At 42.4% G+C, this 16,646-nt stretch overlaps 1 protein-coding gene across 1 annotated transcript in view; it reads left to right on the top strand.

Moving 5' to 3' along the window:
* Positions 1 to 16,646, top strand: part of LOC144679732 (gamma-glutamyl hydrolase-like) — a 68,835-nt gene that overhangs the window by 14,910 nt on the left and 37,279 nt on the right. The window contains exons 2-3 of the mRNA XM_078540430.1: positions 708 to 819; positions 12,865 to 12,915. Coding sequence (XP_078396556.1) covers positions 708 to 819; positions 12,865 to 12,915 — 163 coding nt within the window. The remainder of the gene's footprint in view (positions 1 to 707; positions 820 to 12,864; positions 12,916 to 16,646) is intronic.

Raw genomic sequence — 16,646 nt, forward strand, 5'->3', positions numbered from 1 at the left:
CCATGATGAGAGTTTGATATTGGAGGGAGTTGAAGGATGACTTACCCTGGCGGAGTAGATGAGATCATTCATCCTCTTCCTGCACTGGGTATCACTCTGGGCGTGGGTGCCAGCCGCGCTGACCTGCTCCACAACTGTCTCCCAGGCCAGAGAGGTGAGGCTGCTGTGCTTCCTGCAGCCATCCCTGGGATAGAGCGTGTGCCTGCACCTCTCTGATCAAGGCTTGGTGGGTGAAGCGGGGCGCTGCCTTCCTGTTCAGGCTCTCGACCTTCCTTTTCTGGCTGCCAGACATCTCTGATGGGCTGGAGAGAGTGAGCTTGTGTGTTGGACCGGCCTTTAAAAATGGCGACCGGACCTGCCAACCCACCAGCTGACGACGGCCGCATGAACCAACTCCCAACCCGTCAGATGTTTCGGACCCGATATGCGCCTTTGCATAATTAATGAGGCTCCAAGCGCAGAATCGGGTGTGAGCTGCTGAGTCATGGACAGCGGGCTGGGTGCTGCCGAAACTGCCTGCTACGGCACATAGTCTCATTGTGGGAAAATTATACCCGTTAACTGTTTCTCTCATCACAGGCTGAGTGTTTTGCAGCATTTTCTGTTTTTATTTCAGATTTCCAACATGAATAATATTTTGTTTTTGACATTTAATGACATATGTTTACTTAATGTTTACTGAGGTTGAACTTTCTTCCTTGTTTTAGGTATTCTGGCTCAGAAAGCATCAAGTCATTTGGCAAAATCTGGCAGCAGCTACATTGCGGCATCATACGTAAAATATCTAGAATCTGCTGGAGCAAGGGTTGTACCCATAAGGTAGGGATGGACTTCCCTGTAAACTGCATATACAGTGTGGAATTTAATGCACTTTTGGTGGTGAGCTTGGAGACAAGGGTCATTTAATTGGGAGGGTGGGGATCCCGGGAGGGTGGGGGACCCCGGGAGGGTAGGGACCCCGCCACATTCCCTCCTCTGCCCAATTAAGTCTGGGGCAGGAAGGCTTGTGGATGGTCTGCTCTTTCTTACGACTTCCCTCACCACAGCTCCCCCCCCCCACCCCGCCCCCCCAACTTACCCTCACTCACCTGTGGCCTGGGTTCCTTGTCAATCCTAGGCCCCTGGTGGGTGCATTGCCAGTGATGCTGATGGGAAATGGAGTGCATGATTCCTACCCCTGGGGTCCTAACTCCTGGGAAGGCCTGCTGCTGGCCAGTAATGGGCACTTAATACCAGCAGGCTTTCCTCGAGGGCTGCAATGCGGGGCTCCTGCTGGTTCTCTAGCTGGTGGGCAAGTCCCCTGTCTCCAACATTAAATTCTGCCCTCAATATGAGCCCTGATTTTTGCACAGGGGAAGCTGCTGCAGTAAAGTCAGAGCTGATGTCCCCATGTTTAACCATTTGAGTACTGTCCTGTGGTTTGAATATCTGTAGAATATGTAAATATAATTGTTTAGAATGTGTCTCCAAGGCTGCTCCACCCTCATTAAACCTTTAAACCATCATTTCTTTCTTGACGGTCTGCATCTCCAGTTCACTTTTCAGCATATCTGTTTCAGATCCCTTTCTGCCATTCTCTCTTCAAATAGACCATCCGCAATGCAAGCCTCAGCCATCCATCTTGCTCAGCTACGTTCGAGGAAGGTCATTTAAATTAATAGCTAAATAATTCCAGTCCATTCACCCAGAACATGCAACGCTCCCCCATCACAGCATCCACTAATATCGACAGAAATGTTAACACCATCATCTTACCCAGATATTTATCTAGCAGTAGATTCGGTCTTTTTTCTTGTGGGCCAAAAATTTGCCAAAATTATTCCTATCTTTTTCTTTTACTGGTTCAGCCCTGTGCTCATTGTTCTGGACCATTAGATTTGGAGAAGTGTTCTAGATTTACCTTTTCTATATCTTTTATGACTTAATCAGAAATTATCTCCTTTCAAGGTGAAAAACTCTTCAGACTTCTCAGGTTTTGTTTCATAATCATGATCCTTGGTGCCAGGGATCAGCCCATATGTCTCTTTACTGCATTACCTCTAGGGCTTGAATATCTTATTTTTGTTTTGATGATCAAAACTGGACATGGCACTGAAGGCAAAAATAAAAGTAGCTGGAAAAACTCAGTAGGCCTGATAGCATCTGCGGAGAGGAATACAGTTAATGTTTCGAGTCCGTATGACTCTTCATCAATGCTGTTAGACCTGCTAAGTTTTTCCAACTATTTTTGTTTTTGTTTCAGATTTCCAGCATCCGAAGTATTTTGCATTTATCATGGCACTCAGGATGTGGTCTTACCAAAGCACTGTGCAATTTAACATTTAGGTGACAATTCAATATTTTATTTGCTTTGTTGATTAAGGAACAAGTCTCCTAAAACCCCATTACTTAATCTCGCTCAGCTATTTTGACATCATTTGGGGAGCTAGCGTCAGCTTGGCTCAGCTGATAGCATTCTTGCTTGGGATCAGAAGGCTGTGGGTTCCCTCCAGTATAACCTCCGCTATGTTGTAGAAAATGGATGAATGAATAACTTGGTTTGTCTATCTGTCAATATCTCAAAGGGGGTCACTATAGCACACTTATTTAGAGTTTATTTAAAGAGCATTGGATCAATCATTTCCATTGGAAAATGTTTATTTCTTAAGCGGTTTTACAACAATGTGGGTGGCATGTTCAAATACGATGCAAGGATGGGGAATGATAAACTACATAGATGGGCCATTTTTAACCGCCTCAGTAGGAAGATGGATGTTGGGGGATTGAGGGAATGGAAGGCAATCACTCAATCCCCTCCTAGTCAGAGATCCAGCCAATTTTAAGCTCTGGGACTAATTTTGATGCAGTTGGTCAGCTGCTTGGCCGATTTTAGTGGTGAACAACAGCTGTAGGGAAGATGAGTGCAAAAACCGAGCATTGGAGGCTACTCGCCAGGATCAGGAAAAGATAGGAGGCAACAGGGCAAGCTTAGGAGTGAGGTGATAGTGAGAGCAGAGCCAGAAGGATAAAAGACCGTAAGAAAGAGCGAGACTGCGAGCAGAGCTGGGAGAAGAAAACAGCGTAAGAAAGAGCGAGACTGCGAGCGGAGCTGGGAGGATAAAAGGGCATGAGAAAGAGCGAGACTGGGAGCGGAGCTGGGAGGATAAAAGGGCGTGAGAAAGAGCGAGACTGCGAGCGGAGCTGGGAGGAGGAAACAGCGTAAGAAAGAGCGAGACTGCGAGCGGAGCTGGGAGGATAAAAGGGCGTGAGAAAGAGCGAGACTGCGAGTGGAGCTGGGAGGATAAAACAGCGTGAGAAAGAGCGAGACTGCGAGTGCAGCTGGGAGGATAAAAGGACGTGAGAAAGAGGGATACTGCGAGCGGAGCTGGGAGGATAAAAAAATGCGAGAAAGAGTGAGACTGCGAGCAGAACCAGTGAGGAAGAAGAGCCCCGGCTGCTGCTCCTGGTGTGGACTGACCAGATTTGTAGAAAATCATGTGTGACGTCATAGGGAACTAGGTACGTGATTGGTTGGTAAGTATTTTACTTACTTGTTTTGCTTACTTAACGTTTAATACTGGTACAATTTATTGGTAACTGCAAGGCTGTCTCCATAATAAGATTAATTTAGATTAGGTAGTATTTATAGTATAAGAAGTAAAGTAAGGTCCCTAGTATATATTTAATTTTCTTTAAACTAGAAGAAGTAATATTTAAGGGAATAACTTAAGGGTAAGTCAATGCAGGGCAACTCGGTCAAGTGGAATGCTCATCCTGTGCGATGTGGGAAGTCAGGGATGCTTCCAGTGTCCAGGGCAACCACGTGGAGGAAGTGGCTCCATCTGTAGCTACTCGAAATCAGCGTTTCAGAGCTGGAACTGTGGCTGGAGTCACTGGAGCATCTGCAAGCCTGAGATCTTCGTGGATAGCACGTACAGTGAAGTGGTCGCATGCAGGTAAAGATTGCACAGGCAGAAAAGGAATAGGTAACCACCGGACAGAGTAAAAGCACCAGGCAGGTAGTGCAGGTCTCCCATGAGTCCATCTCCCTCTCTAACAGATTTTCCATTTTGGATACTGCTGGGGGAGATGGTTTCTCAGGAGAATACAGCAAGAGCCAAGTCCATGGCACCACAAGTGGCTCAGCTGCACGGTGCTGGAGGGAAAGAGAGCAATAGGGGATTCTATTGTTAAGGAAACAGTTCGATGTTTCTGCAGCCACAGACGTGACACCAGGATGGTTTGTTTTCCCCCTGGTGCCAGGGTCAAGTATGTCACTGAGTGGCTGTAGGACATTCTGAAGGGGGAAGGTGAACAGCCAGAAGTCGCAGTCCATATCAATACCAACAACATAGGTAAAAAGAGGGATGAGGTCCTATGAGCAGAATATAGGGAGCTAGGAAATAAATTTAAAAAGTAGGACTTCCAAGGTAGTAATCTCAAGATTACTCCCAGTGCTACATGCTGGTGAGATCAGGAATAGGACAATAGACCAGATGAATGCATGGCTGGAGAGATGGTGTAGAAGGGAGAGATTTAGATTCCTGAGGCATTGGGACTGAATCTGGGAAAACTGGACAAGCTGGACGGATTGCACCCCAGCAGAACCAGGTGTCCTTACAGGGTTATTCGCTGATGCTGTGGGGGAGAGTTTAAACTGGAGTGACAGGGGGATGGGAACCTGAGCAGGGAGACACAAGAGTGGGAAACAAAGATAGAAATGAAGGACAGAAAAGTAGAAAACTAAAGTGGAAGGCAGAGGAAACAAGGGCTAATAGCAAAAAGGGCTATAGTACAAAAAAGGTGTGTAAAAATGTTAAAAAGACAGATCTAAAGACACTGTGTCTGAATGCACGGAGCTTTTGCCATAAGGTAGACAAATTAACAGCACAAATAGATGTGAACAGGTATAATATGATTGTAATTATGGAGACATGGCTGCAGGGTGATCAAGACCTGAAACTGAATATCCAAGGGTATTCAATATTTAGGAAGAACAGGCAAGAAGGGAAAAGAGGTGGGATGGCATTGTTAGTTAAGGATCAAATCAGTGCAATAGTGAGAAGGAATATTGACTCAGGAAATCTAGATGTGGAATGAGTCTGGTTGGAGGTAAGAAGCAACAAGGGGCAGAAAACATTAGTGAGAGTTGTCTATAGGCCTCCAAACAGTAGTGGTAAGGTAGGGGATGGCATTAAACAGGAAATTAGAGATGCATGTAACAAGGGTGCTACAGTAATCACGAGTGACTAATTTGCATATAGACTAGGCAAACAAATTAGCAATAATACTGTGTAAAAATGTTAAAGAGACAGATCTAAAGGCACTGTGTCTGAATGCATGGAGCATTCGCAATAAGGTAGACAAATTAACAGCACAATTAGATGTGAATGGGTACAATATGATTGCAATTACAGAGACATGGCTGCTGGGTGACCAAGACTGATGAATTCCTGGAGCGCGTATGAGATGGTTTTTTAGACCAGTACGTTGAGGAACCAACTAGGGAACAGGCTATCCTAGATTTGGTATTGTGCAATGAGAAGGGGTTAATTAATAATCTTGTTGTGCAGGGTCCTTCAGGGAAGAGGGATAGACTTATTCATTAGGATGGAAATGAAGTAGTCCAATCTGAAATGAGGGTCTTAAATCTAAACAAAGGAAACTATGAAGGTATGATGGGTGATTTGGCTACGATGGATTGGGGAACTTCAGTAAAAGGCTATGTCTAATATTTAAGGAAGGAATGTATGCATTGCAACAGTTATACATTCCTTTCTGACGGAAAAATACAACAGGTAAAGTGGCGCAACCATGGCTAACAAAGGAAATTAAGGATAGTATTAGATCCAAAGAGGAGTCATATAAAGTTGCTCGAAAAAGTAGCAAGCCTGAGGATTGGGAGCAGTTTAGAATTCAGCAAAGAAGGACCAAGAGATTGATTAAGTGGGGAAAAATAAGAGTCCAAGATTAAAGTTGCAAGGAACATAAAAACAAACTAAATTTTCTATAAGTAGGTAAAGAAAAAGATTAGTGAAGGCAAATGTAGGTCCCTTAAGTACGAAACGGAAGAACAGTCCCAGCAGGTTCGAGCGTGACAAATGTAACCCACTCTTTAAAAAAAAGAGGGAGGGAGAAAAAAGGGAATTACAAACCAGTTAGCCTAACGTCAGCAGTAGAGAAAATGCTAGAGTCTGTTATAAAGGATGTGATAACAGGACACTTTGAAAATATCAATGGGATTAGACAAAGTCAGCATGAATTTATAAAAGGGAAATCATGTTTAAGAAACCTGTTGGTGTTTTTTGAGAATGTAACTAGAAGAATAGATAAGGGAGGACCAGTGGATGTCGTGTATTTGGATTTTCAAAAAGCTTTTGATAAAGTCCCACATACGAGGTTACTGTGTATAATTAAAGCACGTGGGATAGGAGGTGATATGTTGGCATGGATTGAGAATTGGTTGACAGACAGGAGACAGACAGTAGGAATAAATGGTTCTTTTTCGGAGTGGCAGGCAGTGAATAGAATGGTACCGCAGGTATCAGTGCTTGAGGCTCCAGCTATTCACAATATATATCAATGATTTGTGTAGGGAACATATATTTTTATTTTCTGTTGGACTGTGTGTTAAAATTACAGTGGCTGCAGGTTGAAAGACACATCCACTGGAACAGGATGAGAGATATATACAACAATGCAGTCCTGGAACAGAGTATGCTATAGAAGACAGGTTGGTGCCAGAAAGGAGTCCTGGACCAAGGGAGCTGCCTGACAACAGCATTTTAATTGGCTCCTGACCAGGTGACCAGGCTTTGTGTGAGAAGCAGTGCAGCTGAATAGCTCCTAGCCTGAAAGGAACCATACCGAAAACCTCTCTCTCCTGTGTGTGGAAGATTCCAGTAATTCCATGATAAGTTATCTGGCTTTTTCTTCTCATTTCTCTATAACTTGCTCTCTCTCTCTCTGAGGAATCTCCTGTAAAAAGGAAAAGAGGAAAACCACTGTTAGAGACATTGAAAAGCAAGTTCTCAACCAGTGAACTAAATACTGGAAGTGCTGGAAGACCACCTCGTGTCATCAACAAGAATTGAAAGGAATTTGGAAGACATCAATCAAAATCAACTCATCGAATCCTGTAGTCTGGATTGGTGCTATTGAACTGTTTTATCCCACCCTTAAAATCTGTGTCTTGTGTGTGTGTGTATATAGGGATTTAAGAAGGGGGTAGAGTTTAAATTATAGTGTTAGAAGTTAGCAGTTCATATTTCTTTCTTTTGCCACTGGTCAATGACAGTTTGTTCAACAAGCAGTTCTTTACTTATTAAATTTACAAACCTGGTGCTTGCATTCTGTTTATCTAAATTAAACAGTTAGATAGAATTGGGACAATCTGGTGGTTTGGTCAAAATTTTCACACATGTCGTGGCTCGGGGAACAGTGGGGCTTGATATTACAGTGCACTATCCTCAGTGAGTCATGACATTTGGATGAGGGAACCAAATGTAATATTTCCAACCACTGCAGTAGGAAAAACAGAATGGCAGTGTATTATTTAAATGGTGATAGATTGGAAAATGTTGATGTACAAAGGGACCTGGGTGTACACCAATCACTAAAAACAAGCACGCAGCTAAGAAGGCAAAAGGTATGTTGGCCTTCATTGCGAAGGGACTTGAGTACAGGAGCAAGGATGTCTTACTGCAGCTGTACAGGGCCTTGGTGAGACCACACTTGCAGTAATGTGTGCGGCTTTGGTCTCCTTACCTAAGAAAGGATATACTTTCCATGGAGGGAGTGCAGTGAAGGTTCACCAGACTGATTCCTGGGATGGCAGGATTATCGTATGAGGATAGATTGGGCCGATTATGCCTGTAATCACTGGAGTTTAGCAGAATGAGCGATCTCATTGAAACATATAAAATTCTGACAGGGTTGGACGGACTGGATGCAGGGGTGATGTTCCCCTGGCTTTGAGGGTGGGGGGGTGGGCGGTGTCTAGAACTAGGCGTTACAGTCTGAGGATACGAGGTAGGCCATTTAGGACTGAGATAAGGAGAAACTTCTTCACTCAGAGGGTCGTGAACCTGTGGAATTCTCTGCCGCAGAAGGCTGTGCAGTCCAAGTCACTGAATGTATTTAAGAAGGAAATAGATAGACTTCTAGGCTCTAAATATATCGAGGGGTATGGGGAGAGAGCAAGAGTACGACATTGAGATAGAGGATCAGCCATGATCATATTGAATCGCAGGACAGGCTTGAAGGGCTGAATGAACTACTCTTGCTCCTATTTTCTATGTTTCTATGATCTCCAAGACATTCCTAGTCACATGTGCAATTAACCCACTTGTTGAACAGGTTAGTGAGCGTACAGGATATCTATTTACTGCAGTACATTTGGCCACATACTCTACTCAATCTAACTGGCAGTGTCAGTGAGAGTTGAAAACACATCTGTTATAGCAGTTACAATAGCTGTTTGTTGACATTACCCCAAGGGCTATCATTACATCATTATCAATGTTGGGTTATTTTCCACAACTAACAAATATCCCACCGGCAGTGTTGTAAGTTCACAGTTTGATTGACAGCTCAAAGAGGTCATTAAAGGACCAGCTGTCTTTGATGTGTGGTTCTGAATACAAGTTTGTTTGTTTTGATAAGGGATTCAGTACTTGAAGGGTTTTTAACATTTTGAATGGGCTTTCATGAATGGGAGTTTTGTTATTATAGTAATAAATGTAATTGATATTTATTGTGTGCAGTTTTGGTCTCCTTATTTCACCTCAACGTGGCTTGGGTGTGGTGAGTTGGCATGGAGGGTGTAAGGGCAGAGGGTGATGGGTGGGGGGCATGGGTTCACATGAGTAGGCATTAGGTTGGCTTTGGGTCTATAAGGGCCCATGAGGTTAGGGAGTGTATGAGTTGGCATTGATGGCACATTAGGAATGAATGGGGGGCTAGGAGGTTGTGAGGTGTAGGGGTTAGAGGGCCTAAGAGTTAACAAAACAATTGGGGTGAAGTCCCAGAGAACTGAGATTGGCCATTTAATCAGCTTGCCATCACAATAGGCAGCCCCTTTGACTGCCTTTGCCCTGCATCTGGGGCGGAGGGCCCAGCTCCCACCCTGCTTCCACCCCGGAGCAAAAGTTGCATCATTCAGGGCACTTTTTCCCGAGGTGGATGTGCTAAGCTGGGAAATTCCTAACTAAGCTACCCACTTCGGGAGTGAAAATCTGGCCCTACATCTGCTGGTTTCCCTTTATCCACCCTACTTGTTATGCCCTCAAAGTATTCTAATAAATTTATCAAACACAGTTTTCCTTTCATAAAACCAGGTTGACCCAATTGGATTTATCATGATTTTCTAAATTCCCTGCTACTGCTTCCATAATAATAAAATTCAGCATTTTCCCAATGATAGATGTCAGGCTAATTGGCCTATTGTTTCCTGTTTTCAGTCTCCCTCCATTTTTGAATAGAAGAATTACATTTGTAGTTTTTACGCCCACTACCTCTGCAACCACTTCTTTTGGGGCCTTGGGTGTAGGTCATCAGGTCCATGGGACATATCAACCTTTAGTCCCATTAGTGTCCTCATACTTTTTCTCTAGTGGTAATGCTTGTTTTAAGTTCCTCCCTCCCTTTTGCCCCTTGATTTTCTCCTATTATTTTGTCTTCTAACATGAAGACAGATTGAAAATAGTTGTTCAAATTCTCTGTTATTACCTTGTTTCTGATTCTTAATTCCCCGGCCTCATTTATGCAAAGGGAGACGGTGGCAAAGTGTTAATGTCACTGGACTAGTAATCCACAGGACCAGGCTAATGCCACCACGATAGCTGGTGGAATTTGAATTCAATTAATAAAAAAAATATGGAATTGAAAGCTAGTCCCAGCAATGGTGACCATGAAACTATTGTCAATTGTCGTAAAAACCCATCCGGTTCACTAATGCCCTACAAAGAAGGAAAGCGCCACCCTTACCTGATCTGTGACTTCAGACCCACAGCGATGTGGGTGACTCTTAACTGCCCTCTGAAATGGCCTAGTAAGCCAGGCCCTTCAAGGGCAATTAGGAACAGACAACAAGTGCTGGGACACTCACATCCCATGAAAGAATAAGTTTTAAAAAAATATTTAAGGACCAATGCCCATTTTAGCTACATTCTTCCTTTTTATATTCTTGTGGTAGCTCTTACTGTCAGTTTTTATATTCCTTGCTCATTTCATCTTCCAAATTCTCCCCCTTTATGGTCACCCTTTGCTGGTTTCTAAAATTTCCCCAATCTTCTGGCCTACCCCTCTTCTTCGCAGCATTGTGTGCCTTTTCTTTCAATTCGATACTGTTCTTGACATCCAGATGATGCATCCTTCTTGTAGAGTCTTTCTTTCTCACTGGAATACATCTTTGTTGAGAGTTATGAAATATCTCCTTAAATGTCTGCCACTGCTTCTTTACCATCTTACCTTTTAACCGATTTTCCCAGTCCACTGTAGCCAACTCTGTCTTCATGCCTTTGGAATTGCCAATGTTTAAGTTTTAAAGTACTAATTTAAGACCCAAGTTTCTCACCCTCAAACTGAATGTGAAATTCTACTATATTCTGATCACACTTTCCTAAAGCATCTTTTACAATGAGATCATTAATTAAATCTGTCTCACTACACATTACCAGGTCTAAAATAAACTTTGCTATTTCTTATTTCCATCCAAACTGTCTATACATCTTGATCTTCCAAGCCAAGATCATGGCCAGAATTTTCCTGCCCATGCAGGCAACAGATTCCATTGACTTCGGCAGGACCGGAACCACCAGCAGGAGAGGCTGGAAAATCCTACCCCATATCTCACTACTATACTGATCTCATCCTTTAATAGCAGAGCTGCCACCTTTTCCTTTTTCCTATCTTTCCAAGATGTCAATTACTCTTGAATATTCAGTTCCCAGCTTTGGTCACATTGTAACCATGTCTCTGCAATAGCTATAATATCAGATCCACTTATTTCAAATTGTGCTATCAATTCATCCATCTTGTTATGAATGCTGCATGCATTCAGAAAAAGAGCCTTTAACTCTGTCGTTTTACCATTTTTTCCCATTCTGACCTTATTTGCTGGTGCACTTCTCTTTGTATGCGCAGCCCTTCCCTGTCACACTCATTACCCGTATCGTGATCATTACCCATGTCGTTGCTTTGCACTATTGTCTTGCCCTTTCTTGTTAACTTTCTAAATCTCTCCTCACATGAATCCCCCCCACCCCGACCCCCCCCAACTATTTAGATTAAAGCCCTCTAAATCTTTAATTATCTTTCACCTCCTTCCAGTGAGTTCTCATTTAATCAATTTTCTTTAACTGGCTGAATGATTTGTAGTATCAAGCCTAAATTGGAGTTGGTGCATGTCACAAATTGAGATTTTCCTTAACATTGTGTTCCTCAGCATTCAGTTGTGCAATTCTGCCAGATCAGGTACACTGTCTTTCAGGCTTATGCTAATGAGTGGCAAGTAACATTTGTGCCACACAAGTGCCAGGCATAGACCATCTCCAACAAGAGAGAATCTAACCAATTCACTTTGACGTTCAATGGCATTACCTAGGCTGAATTCCTTACCGAAAGCATTGCGAGGTTCACCATTGACCAGAAACTTAACCGGATCAGCCATATAAATACCATGGCTACAAGAGCATGTCAAGCTGGTAATACTATATCTGACTCCCTAAAACCTTTCGATCATCTACAAGGTACAAGTCAGGAGTGTGATGGAATACCTTCCACTTGCTTGGATGAGTACATCTCCAACAACACTCAAGAAGCTTGACATCATCCTGGACTAAGCAGCCTGCCTGATTAGCACCCCATCCACCACCTTAAACATTCACTCCTTCCACCATCAGCGCACCGTGGTAGCAGTGACCACCTACAAGATGCACTGCAGCAACTCATGAAGGCTTCTTTGACAGCATCTACCAGACCTCTACCTGGAAGAACAAGGGCAGAAGGTGCTTCTGCAAGTTCCCTTTGAAGTCACACACCACTCTGACTTGGAAATATGACACCATTCCTTAATCGTTGTTGTATCACCCTGGAACTCCCTCTCTAACAGCACTGTAGGAGTACCTTTACCACATAGACTGCAATGAGTCAAGAAGGCAGCACAACACCACTTTCTCAAGGGCAACTAAGGATGGGAAATAATTGCTGATCTTGCCAGCAATATCCATTTCCCATGAACGAAAAAGAATTCCAATCCACTTGCAAAATCCTTTACCACCCGATTCTGATTAACTTGCACCATTTACAAATGTGACAGGAACTTGTCAATTCAGTTACCACTGGCATTGTCTAATGACAGCTTTGAACGAATAAGGTGGGCTTTTTTCATAACTGAGTTACCAGAGGAGCCATCATCATTTTGGAAGTGATGCTTTTGTTTTCCAATTCCAGCAGGGTTAAAGGATGCGTGATAATGGAACCAATATGGGGACAAAGGTTGGAATCTTGCTCAGTTCGGCAGGTTAAAGTGTCAAAATTAATTAGAGGGGCCAAGGCCCTTTATGGCTAAGTTTAATAGTACAAACCATTTTGTTTAGTTTCTTGTTTTAAAACTGTTGAGCAAAAAGAGACAGTTGTGATCATGTTTGTGTGTGCTTTGGTTGTTTTAGCACTCTGATTATATATAATTAATTAAAAATGCTGATATAACTATAAAGGATAACCAATATTATAATTTTTAGTTATATTTATATAATATTTAATTCTTAAATGTGTGATCCTCCAGGATTGAAATCAAATTTTATTTTATTGAAGTGAAATTGCTTGTTCTATTTTCAAATGTAATAAAGTTAATCTAATGTAGATGTTTTTCTTCTCCTATAGCATTGAACTAACTGAAGCTCAGTATCAAAAACTATTTTATTCCATAAATGGGTAAGTGGTTTAGTAAATCACAACAGTCTTCATTTGAAATATGGATCATTTTTTACATTGTATTATTGAAATTTGGCATTTTTATATCAGAACTGTAGTAAGTTATAAGATCTTTTACTAACAGTGCTTTTGAGAATAAAAAGCATTTTAAGGGCTATAGTGTAAGAATTTTTTTTCTATTGCAGCAACAATTACTTTTACTAAAGTACTTGTGCTTAAAAGGTTAAACTACGGGAATTGAGAGGACAAGGTTTACAAAAGGGAATTCAGTTTGCATAGTGTAAAATAAACAAATGTGTTTTGATATGTTTGCCTTTTATCTGCTGTGGTCCTGAATAATAATAATATCAAGCCAAACCAATGAAAGAGAGTTGCATGAAGAGCTGATGTTTTTACCAATGCACCGCTGCTTGAGCATCATAGTAGCTCCTCACTGTGGGAAGTTAATGCCCAGTTGGTTATGAGTTGTTGCTGCTAACACTGCCGTCAGCCTGGACTAAGGTGCTGTGGTTGCTCAATGTGTTCCTTATCTATAGAATTATCTCTGCAATTTAAAAGAAATTAATATTTTTATTGACAAAGATTTTGATTATTTCTATCTAGAAATACATGTAAACGAAAGGGCAGAGTGTGCTATACAATTGTTGTTAAATCTGATGGCACTAATATAGTGAATTAGTTACCCTATCAATGAAGGTTAGCACTGTGCGACTGAGGTACACAGTGCCCTAATATGCTAGTAATGTCAATTTGTATTTCGCTGCTGTTTAACATCGCTTTAACATGCTGTTTTTGTCATGAAGTCAGCAGGCAATGTATCAAACTGACAAAGGAAAAGTTCTTTATGTAATAACCAAATTTTGAAAGCACAATTATGGCAATGGTTACAAAGCCAACTCACATGTTGGGTGTTTAATCAGATCCTGCCATGAAATAATACTGATGTTAAAACGTTAGTGTGACCAAAAATGTAGCGCTGTTCAGTTATGGTTATCTTCTTACAAAATAATATATTAGGAGTGCAAAAGGATTCCAAAGAGGTATGTGCAACTGATGCTGCTTTTTTGCTTTTAGACTTGGTAGACTGTGAAAAGGGACTAAGCTAAATTTATTTAAATATGGAAAAATGTTTGAGAACAATATTCAGTTTGGAAAAGTTGCTCTAGAGAGGTATTTTGTGAAAAGTTAGAACTAAAGTCTAATTAGAGATAACCTTGTGTCTTATTATGAAAAATGCTATTGCTTAGCACAGTAAATGTGAACTTAGCTGAAGTATTCAATAGGGACCAGGTTCAGTTCTATTTTAGCAGGGAATAGAGAGATATGGGGGTTGGGGCAGGGTAAAGATGGAAATGGTGCTGAATGACACCTTTTGCTTTCCTGTATTTTAGCACATTTACAGATGTTTCAGCCTTGGCTTTTGGTACTGCCATCATTGGGAATAGTTATGTTTATGTTAAAGTTAAAGATAAAGTTCAAGAGAGTCGGGGGGCAGAGGTGAGTATGGTGGCCATTACCAAGGAGAAGGTGCTAGGAAAACTGAAAGGTCTGAAGGTGGATAAATCACCTGGACCAGATGGATTACACTCCAGAGTTCTGAAGGAGATAGCTGAAGAGATAGTGGACGCGTTAGTGGTGATCTTTCAGGAATCACTGGAGTCAGGGAGGGTCCCAGAGGACTGGAAAATCGCTAATGTAACCCCCCTGTTTAAGAAGGGAGTGAGGCAAAAGACGGGAAATTACAGGCCGATTAGCCTGACCTTGGTCGTTGGTAAGATTTTAGAGTCCATTATTAAGGATGAGATTTCAGAATACTTGGAAGTGCATGGTAAAATCGGGCAAAGTCAGCATGGTTTCATCAAGGGGAGGTCATGCCTGACAAATCTGTTAGAATTCTTTGAGGAGGTAATGAGTAGGTTAGACAAAGGAGAGCCAATGGATGTTATCTACTTGGACTTCCAGAAGGCCTTTGACAAGGTGCCGCACAGGAGGCTGCTCAGTAAGATAAAAGCCCATGGTGTTAGAGGCAAGGTACTAGTATGGATAGAAGATTGGCTGTCTGGCAGGAGGCAGAGAGTGGGGATAAAGGGGTCCTTCTCAGGATGGCGGCCGGTGACTAGTGGAGTTCCGCAGGGGTCAGTGTTGGGACCACAACTTTTCACTTTAAACATTAATGATCTAGATGAAGGAACTGAGGGCATCCTGGCTAAGTTTGCAGATGACACAAAGATAGGTGGAGGGACAGGTAGTATTGAGGAGGTGGGGAGGCTGCAGAAGGATTTGGACAGGTTAGGAGAATGGGCAAAGAAGTGGCAGATGGAATACAACGTGGGGAAGTGTGAGGTCATGCACTTTGGTAGGAAGAATAGAGGCATAGACTATTTTCTAAATGGGGAGAGAATTCAGAAATCTGGAGTGCAAAGGGACTTGGGAGTCCTAGTCCAGGATTCTCTTAAGGTTAACTTGCAGGTTGAGTCGGTAGTTAGGGGAAAGGCAAATGCAAAGTTGGCATTTATTTCGAGAGGACTAGAATATAAAAGCAGGGATGTGCTGCTGAGGCTTTATAAGACTCTGGTCAGAACACATTTAGAATATTGTGAGCAATTTTGGGCCCCGTATCTCAGGAAGGATGTGCTGGCCCTGGAGACGGTCCAGAGGAGGTTCACGAGAATGATTCCAGGAATGAAAGGCTTAACATGTGAGGAACGTTTGAGGACTCTGGGTCTATACTCGATAGAGTTTAGAAGGATGAGGGGGGATCTGATTGAAACTTACAGAATACTGAAAGGCCTGGATAGAGTGGACGTGGGGAAGATGTTTCCATTAGTAGGAGAGACTAGGCCCCGAGGGCACAGCCTCAGAGTAAAGGGAAGACCTTTTAGAACAGAGATGAGGAGAAACTTCTTTAGCCAGAGAGTGGTGAATCTATGGAATTCATTGCCACAGAAGGCTGTGGAGACCAGGTCATTGAGTGTATTTAAGACCGAGATAGATAGATTCTTGATTGGTAAGGGGATCAAAGGTTATGGGGAGAAGGCGGGAGAATGGGGTTAAGAAACTTATCAGCCATGATTGAATGGCGGAGCAGACTCGATGGGCCGAATGGCCTAATTTCTGCTCCTCTGTCTTATGGTCTTATGATGTCTCCTCCCACTAGTTGATTAATTACCCACCACCTTTCACAACTTTATTTTGTAGGATTTTGACCTGACCAGTTGGTGTGGGATCGTTTGGCTCTGTTTGTCACATGCTGCTTTTGCTGTTTGGAATGCAGCTTCATCAAATTGCAACTCATTTTCGAAGTGTCTAGTGCTGGATGCTCTTCTACATTCCTCATTGAACCAGAGTTGGGCATCTGAATTGATCGTCTTGAAGGATTGTGGGAAATACAGGGTCACGTGGTTGCAGATTGGGATTGTGGACCATTCTACTGCTAATGGCTCATGGTGCCTTATGGATGCCTAGTTTTGAGCAGTTAGATCTCTCTTAATCTATTCCACTTAATGCGGTGGTAGTGCCATATAAACATGTTGGAGGATGAAGACAGGACTTGAACTCCATGAGAACTGTGTGTGTTCATTCCTACCAGTGCTTTATTGGACAGATGTATCTGTGACAGGTAGATTGGTGAAGATGACATCAAATAGGTTATTCCCTCATGTTGATTGAGTCAGTTCAACATAATTTTTCCTTACTGCTGTTCAACTATTGCAATAAAATGATGTTTTGAA

The sequence above is a fragment of the Cetorhinus maximus genome, chromosome 4 (genome assembly GCF_964194155.1).
Source record: "Cetorhinus maximus chromosome 4, sCetMax3.hap1.1, whole genome shotgun sequence".
Lineage (NCBI taxonomy): Eukaryota > Metazoa > Chordata > Chondrichthyes > Lamniformes > Cetorhinidae > Cetorhinus > Cetorhinus maximus.